Here is a 19,025-nt window from a genome sequence, read left to right as displayed (position 1 = left end):
ACAGCTTTCACGGTGAATTATCAAAACGTAGTTATGGAGCCAAGCACAGAGAGGCGTTTCGGTGTTGAGACCAGTTTAGGGGAGGGGTGAAGGTCACTAACGAGGAGCGGCAACGTCCCTCCGACCACCTCCGGAACTCTTCCCCGATGCCGAGCCGCTGCGGCCCCTCCAGGGAGGGAGAGATGGGATGCACGCCGTCCAAGTTAGCCGCGGTTTACGGCGAGGACACGGTCTGTCAGGACCTGGACACCTGCTCCACCTTCGTCTCCAGCCTGAAGAGCTCCGTGTCCACACCGGAGAGAACCCGGCAGCGTGTGGGCGCCGGCGGTAACCCAACATCGCTCAGTGGTGAGTTCAATGCGCGGCATAAAATTCAATTGTTTGATCACCGGCTTTTACGCAGTGACATTTATTGTAGTATTATCTCAGATTAGAGACGGGTCTGAAAAGTTTTTGTGTGAAACATATCCTTAAATATATGTTTGTTTGTTTTTTTTGTTTTTTTTAAATTACTTATTTAGTTCCCAGCCCAAATATCCACGGAAACCAGTGCCACCCTTCCCGCTGGAGCTCTGCTGGAAGCGCCGCCCCAGGAGCCCCCTCTCACCCGGGTCAGCCCAGCACGAAGCCCCGCAGCCCGAGCCCTGACATACGCGGTGATATAACGGCGAGACTGGCGCAGCGCGAAGAGACTGATGATGCGAATGACACAATAAGTCGAAAATTGTCGGAAGCCTCCGACCGACGTCAAACGGTGGCAGCTGCACCCGCTGAATAACAAGCCCACGGATGTTAAAAAGTTCAATACGTAAAGTTATATTTCAATTTTACAGAAGGGGATAGGAATTGGCCCGAACTTAAATATTTTTTGTTTGTTATGTACAATATGTGTTGTCTCTATTTTACTTATAGACCATCCCGTTCGTCACTGTATCAAAATCATTTAATGTGATATATGTGAATACCATCAATAATAATTGTGTTATTGGAAGAGATGATGGAGCAGTAAAAAAAAACAAAAAAAAACAAAACACATTCAATTCAACCGAATAAATGCATTCTCAGAATTTTTTAGTTTAATGCGATGCATTCAACATTTGTTTTTTTGTTTTTTTACCCAACTGCTATCATCAAAATTCCGCTCGAGTCTAACCTTAATGAACAATCTAAAACAATAAAGACAACAATACATCAAAGATCCACATAACACCAGTGGCAAAAAAAATAAAATAAAAACAGGTTTCTTATCTTAGCTCTCACTTCGTGGGGTAATAGTTTTTGCATCCGGAGGGAGCGCGTACTCGCAGTTCGGACTCGCCTCAAGCGGAGCTGTCCCTACACCTCCATACACTCGCGATATTACAGTTCTCTCGCGAGTTCTCGTTGACGACGCTGTCGGGAGAGAGGGAGATGGAGAGAAATGAGGTCTGAAAAGGAGCAAATGACCGCGGGAAAGGAGAAAAACGTCGTGGAGCTGCAGTTCCGAGACATCCCGGGGGAGCAGGAGCACACTCCCGGCAGCGCCAAGCAGAAGGACGAGAAGAAGGAGGTGTTCTCCAAGGTGAGGGGGCCGAGGGTGGGCGACGTGTCGCAGCAGTGTTTACACTCCGTGCGAGGAGAATAAATATGGAGGAGCCGTGGAGGGAGGTGGGCTCGGTTCAGCACCGCGGACAGCGACGGCGAGGTGGAGAAGGACGACTGACGGCTTCTAGAATCGCCTATCAAAGACTATAGTCTGGTGTTCCGTTAGCCTGAATGACCGCTGTCAATAGTGTCACGATGCGTGCGATTGATTATTTCTTCGAAATATTGCGCGCTTAAAATGTTCAAGCATTGAACTTCTATGGAGATGCTATCGATTTTTAAACGACTAAATTACTGTTTTCATCTGCGTATGGTTCCTATTTGACACTATTTAAATATTTAGTATCTGTGTTTTTATTAAAGTTGGCTAACCTAATAATGATAGTCTAAATATGCCCTTTGCAGGTGGTCCTTCGAAGACTGCCACCCAGCCTGTCCAAAGACCAGCTCGAGGAACAACTTAGTCCACTTCCCTCTTTTGACTATTTCGAGTTCTTCCCAGCCGATCAGAGGTATCACCTCTTACAACTCAGATTTTTTTTCTAGACACACCATGATGCTTCTTTCCCTGTAATATGTAACATGGAATAACTGTTGTTTGGCCTCTCCCTTTTCTCTCTGCAGTCTCTACCCCCATCTTTTCTCCAGAGCATACATCAATTTCAAAAACCCCGATGACATCCTGTTGTTTAGGGACCGCTTTGATGGTTATGTCTTCATTGACAACAAAGGTATGTTTTTTTTCATATTTAATTTGACCTAGTTTGTGGAAAAGCGGCAGTTGTGGAGTCGGTGCAGTGCGGCCGTCTTTGTTAGATTAAATACAAACAAAATCGTGTTTGTTTTACAGCTGCAGGCTGAGCGTTATGGCCTTAGAACATTTGTTGCCATTGTTACTATCTGGTAGTCGGTCTCTAAAAGTGACAAAAGGGCTTTTATTGTATTCTAATATTTACTCAGGCCAGGAATATCCTGCGGTGGTAGAGTTCGCCCCTTTCCAGAAGATTTCCAAAAAGAAGCTCAAAAAGAAAGATGCCAAAGCTGGGAGCATCGAGGAAGGTACAGAAAGGCTGATTTTTGGCTATCAATGTAATCAATAATGAATAATCATTCAGCAGTGTAGCTAATTTTTACGATTAAATGTCCTGTTTCCTTCATCCCATCTAATATGGTGCTAAAACTCCCGCAGACCCAGAATATAAACGGTTTCTGGAGAATTATTCCTGTGATGAGGAGAAGTCGATGGCCAACCCCGAAACTCTGCTGGGAGAGATAGAGGCTAAGACCAGAGAACTCATAGGTACAGCACCATGGCCACAGATAGTTGTTTTCTGTCTTGTTTGTTTACTAGTTTGTGTTCCTTAAAAGCATAATTTGTCCTCTAATGGAAAGTATATTAAATACAGTTCTTTTTGAAAAAAAAAATAAATAAAAATATATATATATATACATATGTATATATATATATATATATATATATATATATATATATATATATATATATATATGTATGTATATATATATATATATATATATATATATATATATATATATATATATATATATATATATATATATATATATATACATATTTGTTGTTTTTTTTGATACAGCCAAACGGACCACACCGCTGTTGGAATACATCAAAAACAAGAAAATTGAGAAACAGGTATGAATGAATAAAAAAACATGCTGCGGTGTGGCCATAAATGTAGCCTACGCATAAAACTGAACTCCTCGACGTGGTTTGTCTCCCTTGCAGAGGATAAGAGAGGAGAAGAGGGAGGAGCGCAGGAGGCGGGAACTTGAAAAGAAGCGACAGAGGGAGGAGGAAAAGAGGAAGCGACGGGAGGAGGAGAGGCGCAAACGGAAAGAGGCGGAGAAACAGAAGAAATTGTCCGATAAAGACATCAAAATCAAGGTTTTGTAGTTTCTGTTATTCACAGTCAATAATATATTACTGTTGTGTGGCGTCGCAATAATGTACAAATTTGAACTTGTACCCCTTTTATCTGTTACGTTACCATAGCTCCTTAAAAAGAGCGACAGGGACGACGATGTGGATTCCGACCGAATAAAGGACAAAAGCGACAATGGCGAAACGGAGCGGGGGAAATGGGAAAAAGCTGGGGGGCAAATGAAGCCCAAGGACGCCAAAGAAAAGTAAGAACCACGCACTTTGCTCAATGCCACGGCTGCAATCGAATCACCCGTCACAACAGTTGCTCAAGAAGGCATCTGACGCGACCTGTGCCACTTCCCCTCTTCGTCCACCAGGGGTCAGCCTGAGAGCGACAAGGAGCAAAGGGAGCAGCACGGCCGCAGGCAGAGAGACAAAGATCACCGCGGGAAAGACGAGGAGAGGAAACGGCAGCGGCACCACTACGAGTTCGACAAGTTCATGCGTCGCAAGGACGAGACCAAGTGGGGCAAGGGCTACTGCCAGGACCGGGCCAAGAAGGAGGGCCACCACCACGGCTACTCGTACTGCTCCGACGGCGGAGACAAACTGGGGAAGGAGGACCGAGACGAGCTGAGTAACAGGAAGGAACGTCTCCGTAACAAGGTGAGCGAGAAGGTGAGCATGAGGTCACGCTGAGGGGGAGACAGTGGGAGGGCAGGAAGAAGACAAACGTTCCTGTTCGTGTCAAACCGCACACGGCGGATGCCCCAGGTCATCGCCGTGTCATCTGATGAGTCTGTCTGGTGGTTTGTTCACATCACGATGCCAGTCGTTGCACAAGCATTTGACCGCTAATATCAAGATGAGACAAACGAAAAACATGCATTTCATGCAGACTTAATGCTGGCGATTACACGCAAGAGGGTTTTGCGGTGTTAGAAGAAAAATCAGAAGAAAAAAAAGAAGAAGCTGCAAATACAACACATGCATCATTTCCGTTGGAATAGATAAGTGCATGTCGTCAGGTGGCCACCGGAACGCTGTCACCGCCATCATTCACATTTTGAAACTCCTTGCCTCCCCCTCTCGTTGAAGGACCGTCCGGCCATGCAGCTCTACCAACCCGGCGCCCGCAACAGGAAGCGCATGAGTTCGGCAGGCAAAGGCTACGACTGCATCCCCCTGGGTCACTCGCCCGAACCCGCGTCCGACCACTGCTTCGAGGTCGTCACCCTGGCAGCAGGACTGGAGAAGGTGTTTGAGAAAAGCAAGGAAGTGCAGTGAACGGTTTTGTGTTGATTGAGAGACAAAGAGTGTGTGTGTGTGTGTGTGTGTGTGTGTGTGTGTGTGTGTGTGTGTGTGTACAGATATATATGTATATTTTTTGGCTACCGAGCCCGATTCTAAGGTTGTTGGTCCGATTTGTTCCTATTTAACTTTCAAATATTGGGAAAGAAAACACTGAACTGGTGTTAAATATGATTAAAATGGGTTAAAAGTTAAATGTACAGCACTTCCATGCACGGGCGTAGGAACCAGGGGAGACGGTGGGCCGATATTGAAGTCAGGCACATTTGTTCCACCCAAAAATTATCCTGCAGATAAGAAAAGAAAACTTTTGATTTGGAAATGTCCAAGCTTTTATTTTGAAAGTGCAACACAGCGGGTCCACTGTCCCCACCCCACCAGCTCTGAGACTGGAAGAGGGGCACAGACTGTAGGACTTAAATTAAAGGTCAGTGTATTACTTTCTCACTCTCAGAGGTGTGAAGTTAGATGTCAGAAAGTGTGAAGCGTTATTTTGCTGCTGCTTAAGGCACGAATGACCTTGTGAACCTTGTTTGATGTCAGAAAGTGTGAAGCGTTATTTTGCTGCTGCTTAAGGCACGAATGACCTTGTGAACCTTGTTTCCTTGGTAACCAAAGCTGTTGCATTGAGACCACGTGTAAACAAAACAAAGAACGGCTGGCAACAACTCATCTCTTAACAGGTTGCGCTTAAAAATCATTTTCAAGGTTCCCCCAGACAAAACCCTGTGAGGCGTTGAGGAGTAACCAGTAAATTACAGCATTTACCAAAAACTTTAAACCAGTGGTCTCCAAACTTTTTTAGCAATGGGCAACATGACGGAACTGCATCATGTCGGCGGGCCACGGTCCAGTGAGGGGTGTGGGGGTGTGGGGGTGTGGGGGTGTGGGTGGGGGGACATGCAGACAGAGACACGCAGCGGGCAGGATGTGGCCCGCGGGCCATAGTATATGGTATATAGACAGTGGTGGAAGAAGTACTCAGATCAGTTTGGTAAACAGCACCACTAACAAATTAGAAGTCCTGCATTTAAAATCCTTATATTTTTTTTTAAATAGGCTAGTGGGATGTTTTAATACTTTGGGGACCATTGGAAGAAAGTTATTGAAGCGATTAAAAGCAGTCAAATAAATGTAGTGGAGAGGGTGCAATATTTCCCCCACTGATGATCACTGATGGTAGATGTGGTAAAGAATTACCACAGGTGTATACTGTAACTACAAATGTGCTCAGCACCCTCTTTCCAAGAAACCTTAGGAAAAAGAAAAATAGATGAATGCATTATTTAATGTTTTGCAGTGTAATTATTTCTTACACATTTCTTCACAAACCAGTTCTGCATCTGCCAGCTTTCCGTTGTTAAACTCCTTCCTACGCCCATGGATCGACCGGTTCAAATGTGCACATTTACTTATACAGTGTCACTGAAGACAAGCATTTATTTTTACATGCACAACAGGCCCACTTGCAGCATCAGGGTGGACTTTCCCAGATGCAAGAGTCTGCAGAGTGACAGTTGGTGATTCCACCGGCCATGGCACGCCATGGTGAAAATAAAGGTGTTCAGAAGCAAACGTTGATTGTATTAAAAGAATCTTAAGCGTACTCCTCTGGTATGTAAACTCTGGTATGTGATAACCATTATAGCACAACAGCGATTCTGTGGTGTTAATACCACAGTGATATTCTAGAGGCAGATGCGTGAGCCGATAGTTCCACCGAGGTTTTTGTTTTACTGTTCACTGCTGAGAGCTTACTTCAGCTCCAACAATAGCTGGTTAATTTTAACTGTTTGCACCGAATGCTCATACGACCACAGTGTCATGCATCCCTTCACTGAAGTGTAAATACCTTATATTTTTGTAGTCTCTGCTGTGCATGGATTCTTTCAGAAATCAGATTTGACTTGAATTGAGATTTGTGTGCTGTAAGCTGGTAAATTATGGTAATAATAACAATAATAATAATTTGTACAGCTTTTTACATGTACTTTTTTGGGTCTGAAATGAATTGCCATCTTCCTTTGAAGTGTGTTTCTGGGAAAAAAAAAACCTCCCCCCTTGAAGCTTAGACAAGCAAGTTCTACATTTTTATGCATATTACATCACATCAAATGGTAACTGCACTAATAGAGAATACTTTTTATGGTGTGGTATTGTTTTGTATTAGTTCTTTTATCTAAATGTTAGAGATAATCTTGACCTGGCCTAACATTTGTCAACCTTTTCATTTTGCTCAATTTCCCATTGTTTACGGTGTTATAATAATAAAGCTCCTTGTCAAATATGAGGAACTCAGTGCCTGTGTTGTGTTTTATGCAACTGCCTGGTTGCAGCACCAGAGAGGCGATAGGACCCAATTGCGCCTCGCAACATTGGAGTAGTCGGCTGAATCACTCTGGGCGCTGACAGCCCAAGCTGATACTTTTGTGACACTGGATTCAGGTTCGAAATCCTCTTGGTTTTCCAACGACTCCTTGTCAAAGTCCTAATACAGACAGACATCGCAGTCTGTGTTGCCCTGATTTTCAAAACTGCATTGGAACAATGACTGAGGTCCATGTTGTTGCTCACCGATAAAGGAGAAGTGTGATAATCAACAGGAAGTCAGCTGAAGGAGGGACACATGCCATGACCTTGTGAGCAAAACCTTCTCACTTCATTTTAACGCAGCACGTGTTCCACTCTTGCTGGTGTTTTTTTTTTATTTTAATTTTTTATTTGCTGTATTCCGGATGTTAGATACTTAGAGTATACCTTAAATCCTTCATGTGCACTGATGCAGTTTCTTTGAAATTGCGTTGTAGGCTGTGGCCTGACAGTGGGGAATTCAGGATTATAAAAGTCCCTCGACGACAGTCATTTCGATGGTCAAGGGAGTCTCTGGGCTGTTGCCACGTGCAGAGTGCTCGTCATTCATCGTGGGTGTATCTTTAAGAGCTGCTTCCAGGTTTGAGTCTTAAGGGTCGGCGCCAATGGGACGGATAAAAATTGTCACATGATCAATTTCCTGCCTTCCTTTCTAAGTGTTACAGTAACACCGGGAGAGTCGTACACATACCTCCCGTCTGCCTAAGGTCTCCCCTCGTGCTACCGCTCAACTGTCCCACCTCTGTATCAACAGGTGAGTGTTTCACTGATTCAAACTTGGGTTATCACTCTCGGCTATTGTGACTTACTTACTTTACATAAAAAATAGAAATTGTTTATTTTTGGGAGAGGGGTGGGGGGTTGAGGACACTTGCTGGTCCTCACAAATTGTATCACAAAGGTGACTGTAACAACAAACAACTTTACAAGAATGTGTGTGTGAGTAGATGTACAGGTATGTGTTGATAACAACATTAGTTCAAGGCACTTTGCAACTTTACAAAAATTCCCATCCTGTTAAACTGAAAAATAAAAAACTTTTTTTTTATATGTGTATATATGGATATGTGTATACGTATGTATGTGTTTGTGCATATATATGGATAGATAGATAGATAGACAGATAGATGTATCTACGTATATACATTTATATACATTTATTCACATACAGGTACTACCCGAAAAATTAGAATATCAAGTAAAAGTTGTTTTATTTTGGCAATTTAACATTTTTTTTAAGCTGCAAGACCTGATCAGCAAAATCCAAAGAAATAATAAAAACTTGAAATATATTGATTTGCATATTATTCGTTTATATAATATGTCAAATTCACCTTTTAAGTTGAATTGCAGAAATACAACAACCTTTTCAGGATATTCTAATTTTCTGGGGAGTACCTGTATACTGTATGTCTATTGATAGTGATTCTCTTATGTTTTTGTTTCTATGACTAAGCTTTCGTATTGCTGAAACTGCGTCAGGCAACTTCCCTTCCTCATAAACATGTGCGCCACATGTTATACAGAAAGTGTTTTTCTCTCAGTCAAATAAATTCTCCAAATTGTTGTTGTCAAAAGATAGGGCAAAAAATTTTAAATAAAATAAATGGTTGTGGTTTTCTTGCCACGGTTTGTGAGCCTACAGAGAAAAGGGTTGTTTTTTTTCCTCTGTCGGGAAAAAAAGTGACAGTTGACATGTTTGACCACAGCGTCAGGGTTCTTTCCTGTGCAAAAACCCCAGCCAGAAAACCATATAAGCACTGTGTTTCGCACCTGCAGAACGCAAAACTGCAAACAATGTGCCATATTCATTGGTGGCTTGTGCTTGTGCTGTACTGTACTGCATTTTTTTTTTCTAAATGAATGATTCATTGTTCAATCCTTTTTTTATTTTTTAAATACTCTACTTGCCACAGGTGGTGAGAATCCCTACCGACCATGACTGGGAATTCCTCAAGCAGCCACCTCGACGACGCCACCCTGTCCTTTTTTAAGGATGCGAACAGTGGCATCATCACATCTGTCATCTACATGTTGGTCACAGCCATCAACCTGGTTGGAAACAGCCTTTCCATGTGGATCCTCATCATCCGCACCCCCAAGACGGCATCTGTCATCTTCATGATTAATCTCACCCTCACAGACTTGGTCCTCGGTGTTGCCCTGCCGTTCCAGATCGCCTACCAGCTTCAGGGTTACCACTGGACTCTTGGGCCCAACATGTGCAGGTATTTTTTTTTTTTTAGAAGCATATTGATTTCAGTTCCGCAACTGGCTGCCCAGTGCAAAGTCTGATGTCTTTTAAGATGAAACATATCCTCATATCCCTTCTTTTTTGACCCCCAATAGCATCCTAACACTGGTCTTCTACACCAATATGTACTGCTCCATCCTGACCATGATGGCCATTGGGATTGACCGCTACTTCGGCATCGTCAGGCCAATGCTGTTCAAGCAGATCAGAAAGAGGAAGTCCATCGCTGTTGCCAGCTGCTTTCTCATGTGGGGATTGGTGCTGACTGTTCTTCACCCGCTGATGACCACAGACTTGACCTTTGACATTCCTGAGTTTGGGATTACCACATGCTTTGACGTGCTGAAGAAAAACATGCTTCCCAGCAAGTCAGCTTGGGCGGCCTTTCTTTTAAGCATGGTGTTCATCCTCTTCCTCGTTCCTTTTTGTGTCACGATATTCTGCTACATCAATGTCATACGCAAGCTGGGCAGTGACAACAAGACGGTCCAGAAAGAAAGAGCCATAAGACTGGCCTTCATCGTGCTGATCGTATTTACGGTCTGCTTTGCTCCCAGCAACCTTCTTCTGTTTGCCCACACTCTGCTGAGACTCTTCTACAGGAAATCCATCTACTCGGCCTACAAACTGGCTCTCTGTATGAGCTGCTTGAACAGCTGTCTCGATCCATTCATTTACTATTTTGCCTCCAAAGATTTCAGGCAAAAGCTGAGGCAAATCATGAGGATTCAGAGTCTGTCTGGTACCGACTCAATGAGGATGGAATACAGAGAGAATGGTTACTCCACGCAGGCTCAGGAGAGAGAGAGCACACCAACGCTTGCTTGATGACAAGCACAACAGAATGAATAGATTCAAGACAGAGATAGGAAGGGTGAGAAAGAGTGTGCACAGGACTTCTTCTTCTCTACTGAAGAAGAGAAAAATTAAATTTCACTTAAACACATGCGCACACACACGGGCAAAGAGGCTAAATCTATGATCTGCTTACCTCCACTTCAGTCCGTCTTATTTGTAAGACTTTTCTTTGTTTGTTTGTTCATGTTTTTTTTGGAAAGTTTTATATACGCATTTTGCCTCTGGCAACAACTAGCTATTTTACCAAGATACAATATGTAGCATCTGTAAGCTGAAATCTAATTTAAAATCAAAATGAACCTTTATACTATGAATACAGTAAACACCTGTAAATAGCAAGTCTTATTTCTTTGCCTGTATGATAACTTATATATGTTGGTGTGACAGTGGCCTTGTGGTAGGGTGTCTGCCTTGTGCTGGGCCCTGCGACCCCATGCCAACCTAAACATGCAACAATTTGCTGTGGTGACCCCTGAGGGGAACAGTTTGACCATGTATTTATGTAAATACATTTATGTAAATAAATTTATATTAGTATTGTGTTGATAATAACAGATGTATCAGTCTTTTGGGGCCCATCAGACCAGTTTAGTGCTAAAGTTGGGGTTACACCCTGGACAAACGGGGGGTATCTGGAAAGAGCCCCGAAGACCTAAAAATGAAAACTGTACACAGAAAGCCAAACGTTGTGGTCTCAAACCTATGGACTTCTTACTGTGCAGCAACAGTGTGAACCTGAGTTTGATAAATACATGTATTGAAAATGTTTATTACTCTACTGTTCTCTCTTTCTTTATTATTAGCATTAGTAGAATTGTTAGCAGTGGTATTAGCATTGCAGTTGCTGTCAATTCAATGACAAAGGTGGTAATGACTGGAAAGTACTGCCCACACCACAGTCAATTTCGTAACACAAGCTTTTGTCAACCATTCACTCTGTTTTTTCTTTTTTTAATAGTAATTTTCGTTAGCGTCAGAATACATCCCATGACATGTTTAAAGCCTGCCACTTTAAGGCTAGGGCGGGATAAGAGCCATGTGACCGGAAAACCGGAAGCTAAATTAACGGCGGATCCTCTGTCCTAGTCCTGCGAGGCTCCGGTCCGGGTGGTTACCCCGTGTCTTCTGTCAGACAGGTGAGCCTCATACCTTGTAAATTGTACATATCCAATATTTTTTAATGAAATTTCTATGCGTTCATAATAAACTTTTGTTTGTCTGTTGAAACTTGAAGCAAGTCCCGAGAGTAGAGTTTTTTCTGCGCAGCAAAGAGCATTCAGTTTCGTCCAAATTTGAATTCACAAAAACATTTTTTTTAAAAAAAAGAAGAAGAAGAAAAAAAAGAAGAAAATAATAATAATCAATAGTTGTTCAGCAGAGTGCATGTCATTTCTATGCATTGCGCAGTTTAGCTCGGGCCCAATGTCACATGCAACGCTTGGGTTACGTTCTGAGAATCGTATTGATTTATTCAGTTTACACAGTTGATACAGGTGGTGGCTGCGCGGTCATGACCTCTTGTCACTGACCGGTATAGTTTTCTTCTTCTTCTCTCGTTTAGACCTGCGTGTGATTTGGTAACATAAAAGGCACCTATGATTATGGGCTGGACCAGAGTACACTGAGCTCTTTAAATTCCAGCATTATAAATGACAATGATGTCACCTAAAACACAATTGTGTGTGTGTGTGTGTGTGTGTGTGTGTGTGTGTGTGTGTGTGTGTGTGTGTGGTGGGTGGGGGGGGGGTTTAACCATTGGTTGAAAGTCGGCCACGTTTGTAATGTTTAACTGTGTTCTTTACATCAGGGGCAGTTGCATAAGAAGGCCACCATGGTGCTGAACCCTGTCATCTCCAAGCTGGTCGGAAAACTGGTCGTGCTGGCCAGCGCCTCTCCAAGGAGGATGGAGATTCTCCGCAATGTTGTACGGTGGCTCTCTCCAAATTGTCTCATCAGCTTATTCAGTGTGTGTGTGTGTGTGTGTGTGTGTGTGTGTGTGTGTGTGTGTGTGTGTGTGTGTGTGTGTGTGTGTGTGTGTGTGTGTGTGTGTGTGTGTGTGAGAGAGACATTAAAACTAGGGATGACAATTAATCGATTATCGATTAATTGTTGATTAAGAATTGAATCGATTAAATTAAATTAAATTAAATTAGTCGCAATTAATTTAACTTTTGTTTTACACGGGTAGTTAATATCATAAAAACAGTGTAGTGGCAGTGAAAAGCAATTCACCTGTAGATACAGTGATGGTCACAATATACCCAGAACAAGTTACTTTTAAACAACTTTAAAAAAAAAAAAAAAAAGTTGAATTAGAAGTCAACTTAAAGTCAGAGGATAAATGTTTAGGGTGTTTGTACCTTTCTCTAATGTAAAAATGGAGCACATTGGACCGTCACCATTATTTAAGGGTTGAGTAATGTGTTCCTTACAAATTTTTCATTGTGAAATTTAAGTTATCAGGGAAAAAAAAAATCGCCGCTTATCAATTAATCGTGAATCGATCGATGAGGTCAATCAACTAATGATTAATGAATTAATCGATAAATTGCATCCCTTCCAAAAACGCATCCAAAGTCTCTACTTTGGCAATTCATCGCTTTCCAAGTGTTCGTGTTAAGGGATGGAAGGTCAAGATAGATGCATGACTGTAAACTGGAGTCTCATTTATCTCCACTCTTGTTTTTCTCCTACACATCAGGGCTTAAGATTTGAGGTGGTGCCATCCAGGTTCAAAGAAACTCTTGACAAGAGCCAGTTTAAAACCCCTCAGCAGTACGCTGTGGAGACGGCCAAACAGAAGGCCCTGGAAGTGGCTAAGAGGATGCCCTTTGTGAGTTGACCTGGCCGCAAACGCCATGTGTTGTTATCCCGGCTGTTTGACCAACACTCTGCGTTGATTTGCTTTAGCAACACCTGAAGATTCCGCACATGGTCATTGGAGCCGACACGATTGTGGTAGGAGCAGGAAATCTGCTCTCCTTCTGTTGTATGATTTTGTTGTTGTTTTTTTTTCCGGTAACAGTCACTTTTGTTTCCACAGTCGGTGGATGGCAAGATTTTGGAGAAGCCCGTGGACAAGAAAGATGCTTACAGAATGCTTTCAAGGTGTGTGTCACTGCGCAGGGGTCGGTATTGAAAGATAAGAATGGTCCAGATTTTCCTCAAAGTCTCCATGCCTCCTTTGTTTATTCTCTTCCAGCCTGAGTGGTAAAGAGCACAGTGTCTACACGGGTGTGGCGCTGGTCTTCTGTCACGAAAAAGAAAGTAAGTTACATCAAAAAGCTAGCTGCACTGTTTGCTGCAGAGATTTTACCAAAGTCAGGGGCGCCAACTTTCGCTCATCGACCACTTTTTTTTTTTTTCCACCACGATCTGCAGCGCAAGGAAGCATTGCGGGAGTGGCCTCAATTAAAATGTAGCTGAGCACAAACAAGATCAAAAGATCGGAAACCGTCATGACTAAGCTGTATGATAGTGGTGGAAAAGAGACAATGAAAACCGTTCTCAGAATTTGCAAAAGTCCTTCCTGTGGAGCAATAAAGGGTTGTCTTATCTCATATTATCTTATCTTAGAAATGGATCAACAGAAAAGTTAGAAGGTTAAAATATAAAAGCGATTTAAATCACAGTAAAACCTGAGCGGTAATTTAAATATTTCAGTTTCAGATATGCAGATCGGCAAAAAAACGGCAGTGCGTGGGAGCAAAAACGCAACATAAGTAAAAATCTAAAGTGCCCTAAGGATAGAGAAGGCAAAGAGAAAAGTTTGAAATTATTCTGCGAGTTGTTTCATCTGGCGGGTGCACCGCATCGAAGCAAGCTGTCTGATCTCCTCCACTGCACTTTAACACTTCCGCTATTTGCAGTCAATCTAGCTGCATCATGGAAGCCTACACGACAAGAAGTCATTGTAGTGAAAAACCAGGCAGGGCTCTGTAAATGAATAAACACCAGCCTTTGCACAACAGCCTTCTGTAACCATCTCTTGCAATAAATGGGGTCAGTGCTAGATTGAAGGCATAATAGTATCAAACGTCCCCCCCAGCCTGACCCCAAGGAAGAAAAAAAATAGAAAGTTGCAACAGTAAGCATTTTTGACAGTCGGGGAAGAATCTGTTTCAGTCTGTTTGACAGAACCTCTGAACCTCTGTGCCCGCCAGACGAGGTGGACTACCAGTTATTTGACTTCTACGAAGAAACAAAGGTGAAGTTTGCTGATCTGTCCGAATCCATGCTGTGGGAGTACATCGATAGCGGCGAACCCATGTGAGTTAAAGGCCTTTACCCCGACCCATTGTACGGATGCTGTGTTTGCTTTGAAGGAAGGTGATTGATAGCGCTTCTGTTTGAGTTTAAAGCCAGAGCTGACTTTTTAATTTTTTTTATTTCATAACAGTTTGCTTTGACATCTAGGAAAAAAAATACAACCTCAATTCTAATTGCTGGTGTACAAACATTCAATTTAATGTCACAGTCGTGTGTCTTTAACTAAGTTAAACCCCTATATATATATATATATATATATATATATATATATATATATTTTTTTTTTTACATGCATCATCATTAAAAAATGGCAAAAAAGGCACTGTTGCACTCATAAGGCTGTCGGTTCCTTGTTCGCCGCCCCAGAGTTTAATGGAAACTTTTCCATTTTTTGTGTCTACAGAGGTTTGAAACAGTCACTTGATGGCCCCATTTTATGCAAAATCCCCTTTAGAAGTGTTATTTGTGTCTCTGGATGAACTCCCACGAATGATCAAAGTCCATTTTCTGCTTTTGCGAGCTCCCCTTTTTGTTCAAAGCCAGTACCAGCCCTTTGTGATGTCACAAAGACCACTGGTGACTGACTGAAAGCCTCGCCCAGTTTGTTTTTTTCTCCCTCTACCAAACATGCGGAAGGTCCAACAAAGCATTGGTTCCAACGACGGGCTGTAAACCGAGGGCTAAGTATGCTGAATGGGTCTCTGAAGATCTGAACGGTTTCCCCAAGAATCGACTGTGTGCGGCTGCTCAACCGGAGTCTCTGATGAAAGACTTTGAAGTGGGCTGGACACGAACCAGCAGCCAGTGTCACTGCATTGATTGCTGCACGTGCGTCTGCTTCAGGGACAAAGCGGGCGGCTACGGCATCCAGGCTCTGGGCGGCATGCTGGTGGAGTCGGTGCACGGCGACTTCCTCAACGTCGTGGGCTTCCCCCTCAACCACTTCTGTCGACAGCTGGACCTCCTCTACAACGGCAGCAAGTTGTCCTCCTCCGACTCCCACTCCACCCTGATCCTCAGCCAGCCTTCGCCCGACCACGGTCCCGGCTCCTCCTGCAAACGCAGCCCTCCTGCCAGCCCCGCCCACAAAGTGAGGCTCTCCTTTCGCTGTGGGAGGGGGGGGGAAAGGCCGCAACCTTTGCTAATTGACGGTTTTCTTTCCTGTAGGTGAAAATAAACAGCGAACAAGGCGATGGCTCGAGGACGCCGGTCAACAGCCTGTCCAACAAAACGAGCCCTGGGAAGTCGGCCGAGACGAGGCGGGCGATGCCGCTGAACGTGACGGAGCAGGAGGAGCGCGAGCCCAAGAGGGAGGAGCTGCAGCGAATCATTCAACTGATGGAAGGCTTCAAGGCCTCCAAGGTGAGCACGGCGTTCCTGGTCTGCACAAAAATGTTTCCACATTTAATGGGCTGCACAATTCTTCAATTTGAAATTTTCAATTTTGTCTTCAAATCTCTTAATTTGAATTTGTAAATCTCAGTGCCACTTTACACACATCCATGCACCAGCCAGGTCTGGAGGATTTGACTCTCACCGCAGTCGTGATTTCGAAGTTGCTCAAACAGCCGATCAGCGCGACGGTGCAAATTTAAATTGTTAAAAGTTATGCTTCAATAGTAGCCAAACATAAAGGATCGGCCCCTTACCATTATTTCTCAAGTCGTCTTTGTGCGTTTCGAGGAAACGGATTGTGCAATTACTTCCTGGAATCACAGCCGGTTGCCTAGTTACCAGGGAGACCACAACATTTCAGACAAAAGATGAAAGGCAACTTCAACATGTCAGTGCAGAAGGTGTCAGGTGTGTCGACCTCGCAGTTCGTCAGAAACGGCGGCTCGCGGGGAGGTGTAAAATGAACAGAAATCAAGATAAATCAGTAGAGTCCTGTTATCTTTTCTTTGCTCTTCTCTTCTAAGCAATTTAACTCTTTTGCTTTGTCCCCAAACGTGTTCCAGGCACTTTTCACAGCGTCCAACGTGGGTTTGTTCGACGTGCTCCGACGCAGGCCGGAGCTGGACGCGGCTGAGGTGGCCCAGGAGCTCAAGGCCTCCGTCAGGGGGACCGAGCGCCTGCTGGAGGCCTGCGTGTCCCTGGGACTGCTGAAGAGCAAAGAGAGACGTCAGTTTGATGTTGGTCGGTGGGTGGGTTGGTGGTTGGAGGTCGACGTCTTCACCTTTGCGCCGCCTTTCCTATTCCAGCCAGCCAGACGCCCGTTTATAAAAACACCAGCCTGTCCAAGCGCTTCCTGCTGTCGGACACTCCGTTCTCCCTGCGCGGCTACATCCAGCACTGCGACAAAACCGTGTGGCCCCTCTTCTCCCACCTGGAGGAGGCCGTGCAGGAGGGAAGCAACCAGCACCAGAGGGCTTTCGGCAAGACGTCCGAGGATTTGTTCCAGGTGATAATCTGCCCCCGAGGATGAAAACTGTATGAAAAAAAAAGATCATGTTCTTTCCTCATCGGCGCCATGTTGTCGCTGTTTGCAAGGATGCCGTGTACAACAACCAGGAGGCCAAGTTGAGGTTCATGGGCGCCATGCACAGCATCGCGAGGGTCACGGGGAAGGCCGTGGCGACGGCCTTTGACCTCTCCAGGTTCAAAACGGCCTGCGACCTAGGAGGTGAGGAGAGAAGCCGAGGCCATGCGGAGACGTTGTTCTGGACTGAGAGACGGCGTCTCAGCTGTTTTGATCTCTCCTCTCCCTGTAGGATGCACCGGCGCTCTGGCGTACGAGTTCACCAAAGCCCACCCCGAGCTGACGGTCACCGTGTTCGACCTGCCCGCTGTCGTGGACCTGAGCGAGCACTTCCACCCCCGGCACACGGACAACAGGGTCTCCTTTGTGGCAGGTGCGTTCACGCTAACAGCCGTTACCCCTCAATGAAAGTGGTGTCGGTACCAAGTTTGCTGTTTTTTTTGTATGAACAGGAGACTTCTTCAAGGATGACTTGCCCAAAGCGGACTTGTACATCCTGGCCAGGGTGCTCCACGACTGGTCCGACGAGAAGGTGAACATCCTGCTGAACAAAATCGCAGAGGCGTGCACTCCAGGTAAAGTTGATTTGACCGGCGGTTAAATCCCTCTGCATTACTTATACGTGTGTAGTGACCAGTGCTGGGATGATTGCTTTGCAAAATGTAATTTGTTACAAGTAAAAGTTCCGCAATCGAATATGTAATGGTACTGTAACTATTTAAATTACTTCATCAGAGTAATGTAACTGATTACATTTGATTACTTTTCTAAATTTTGAATAAATGTTCTCAGCAGTACTCAAAATAGTAATTTAACTAATTACAATTATCTGTATTTTGGAATTCAACTACATAACAGTGCCACATGTAACTTGATACTCCCCAACACTGGAGGTAACATGGTTGCACTCTGGTGCCCAATGAAAAGTGAAAGAAAAAGTGTGGCACTTTATTTTTTACCAGCTTCTAGAGCAGCTTTATGCAAATTCTGCACCCCCTCCTACCCAGTCCTCATCGTCGCACTTCATTGGAAAGGGATGCGAGAACTGCCACTTTCATTTCCTCAACTGCTTCAAAGTAAACACGCGCGTCGCGCCCTTCACGCCCTTGTGTCAGGGTGCGGCCTCCTGGTCAGCGAGATCTTCCTGGACGGAGACAGACGAGGGCCCAGGCGCGGGCTGCTCCAGGCCCTGGGCATGAGCGAGGGCAGGCAGAGGAGCGCCGCAGGGTACAGCCTCCTTCTGGAGGGCCACGGTTTCGTCACCGCCCGCGCCAGACACACGGGCAACGTCCTGGATGCTCTGCTGTGCACCAAAGCGTGACCCAACACTTTGCGAAAGGTCACCGCAGCTTCACTCTGCCTTTCTTTCCATCAGGGATGAGGATAGTAATGAGAACTAATACAGCGCACGTCTGCGTTTTATTCTCTCTTCACGTCCCACGTAGCAATGTGTCCTCCTTCTTTTTCCCCCCTACAGGCTGTGCGGTGCTCGTCGCCGAGACCATCCTGGACAGGGAGTCGCCCTACGCTGCCCTGCAGTCCCTCAACATGCTCGTCCAGACGGAGGGACGGGAGAGGACAAAGAGACAGTACGCAGACCTGCTGCGGCAACACGGATTTGGGGCCGTTCGCACAGTTCAAACATCAAACTTCCTCGACGCTTTTATGGCCCGTAAAGTGTAATCACGTGAATCCTGCACATAAATGTTCCTATTGTAATATATCTCATCTCAGTTTGTTTGGGGCTTTTATTATCTGTGTTTTAATGTTTGATACCCTGTATAAGTGATAAAAATATATATATATTTTAAAAGCTACATTAGTTGTAGATTCCAACATTTGATAAGCAGAACTGTCGTGGAAACAGATATTTTGTCACACAGTACATACTTAGGTTTAATATCCTCTGCAATTGAATTGAATTTAGCGGACAACTACTTCTTCAAAGAATCGCAAATTTAGTCAGGAGCTGCAGAGGAATTTCCTTCGTTGGCCGCGTT

The 19,025-nt window shown here is 44.4% G+C and overlaps 3 protein-coding genes across 8 annotated transcripts; all 3 read left to right on the top strand.

The window, feature by feature from the left end:
- The first annotated feature begins 1,244 nt into the window (after window positions 1-1,244).
- On the top strand, window positions 1,245-4,923 carry upf3a (UPF3A regulator of nonsense mediated mRNA decay). 3 transcript variants are annotated; one of them, XM_076031077.1, is made up of 10 exons: window positions 1,246-1,561; window positions 1,990-2,096; window positions 2,209-2,315; window positions 2,545-2,643; window positions 2,774-2,884; window positions 3,198-3,253; window positions 3,347-3,505; window positions 3,614-3,747; window positions 3,862-4,162; window positions 4,583-4,923. In XM_076031077.1, the coding sequence occupies exons 1-10, from the start codon at window positions 1,421-1,423 to the stop codon at window positions 4,769-4,771; spliced, it is 1,404 nt and encodes a 467-aa protein (XP_075887192.1). In that variant the 5' UTR covers window positions 1,246-1,420; the 3' UTR covers window positions 4,772-4,923. The 3 variants fall into 3 exon arrangements, with proteins under 3 accessions (XP_075887194.1, XP_075887192.1, XP_075887193.1); XM_076031078.1 differs by having other exon boundaries at window positions 1,248-1,561; window positions 3,862-4,150; XM_076031079.1 differs by lacking the exons at window positions 2,545-2,643; window positions 2,774-2,884 and having other exon boundaries at window positions 1,245-1,561.
- Window positions 4,924-7,602: 2,679 nt separating this feature from the next.
- p2ry8 (P2Y receptor family member 8) lies at window positions 7,603-11,055 on the top strand. Of its 3 annotated transcripts, none has more exons than XM_076031086.1 (4): window positions 7,603-7,745; window positions 7,823-7,919; window positions 9,082-9,393; window positions 9,515-11,055. In XM_076031086.1, the coding sequence occupies exons 3-4, from the start codon at window positions 9,104-9,106 to the stop codon at window positions 10,245-10,247; spliced, it is 1,023 nt and encodes a 340-aa protein (XP_075887201.1). In that variant the 5' UTR covers window positions 7,603-7,745; window positions 7,823-7,919; window positions 9,082-9,103; the 3' UTR covers window positions 10,248-11,055. The 3 variants fall into 3 exon arrangements, with proteins under 3 accessions (XP_075887201.1, XP_075887200.1, XP_075887202.1); XM_076031087.1 differs by having other exon boundaries at window positions 7,608-7,720; XM_076031085.1 differs by having other exon boundaries at window positions 7,604-7,919.
- Window positions 11,056-11,285: 230 nt separating this feature from the next.
- Window positions 11,286-18,753, top strand: asmtl (acetylserotonin O-methyltransferase-like). 2 transcript variants are annotated; one of them, XM_076031083.1, is made up of 16 exons: window positions 11,286-11,413; window positions 12,085-12,201; window positions 12,979-13,110; window positions 13,188-13,235; window positions 13,321-13,385; window positions 13,480-13,544; window positions 14,441-14,546; window positions 15,390-15,636; window positions 15,714-15,908; window positions 16,505-16,667; window positions 16,748-16,947; window positions 17,037-17,169; window positions 17,258-17,398; window positions 17,478-17,600; window positions 18,141-18,364; window positions 18,503-18,630. In XM_076031083.1, the coding sequence occupies exons 2-15, from the start codon at window positions 12,109-12,111 to the stop codon at window positions 18,344-18,346; spliced, it is 1,917 nt and encodes a 638-aa protein (XP_075887198.1). In that variant the 5' UTR covers window positions 11,286-11,413; window positions 12,085-12,108; the 3' UTR covers window positions 18,347-18,364; window positions 18,503-18,630. The 2 variants fall into 2 exon arrangements, with proteins under 2 accessions (XP_075887198.1, XP_075887199.1); XM_076031084.1 differs by lacking the exon at window positions 18,141-18,364 and having other exon boundaries at window positions 18,503-18,753.
- Window positions 18,754-19,025: the final 272 nt, after the last annotated feature.

This window comes from Nelusetta ayraudi, unplaced genomic scaffold (genome assembly GCF_046127955.1).
Source record: "Nelusetta ayraudi isolate G7.1 ecotype Tasmania unplaced genomic scaffold, CSIRO-AGI_Nayr_v1 ptg000031l, whole genome shotgun sequence".
In the NCBI taxonomy this organism is placed as follows: Eukaryota; Metazoa; Chordata; class Actinopteri; order Tetraodontiformes; family Monacanthidae; genus Nelusetta; species Nelusetta ayraudi.
This window is presented reverse-complemented; position numbering and strand designations above follow the sequence as displayed.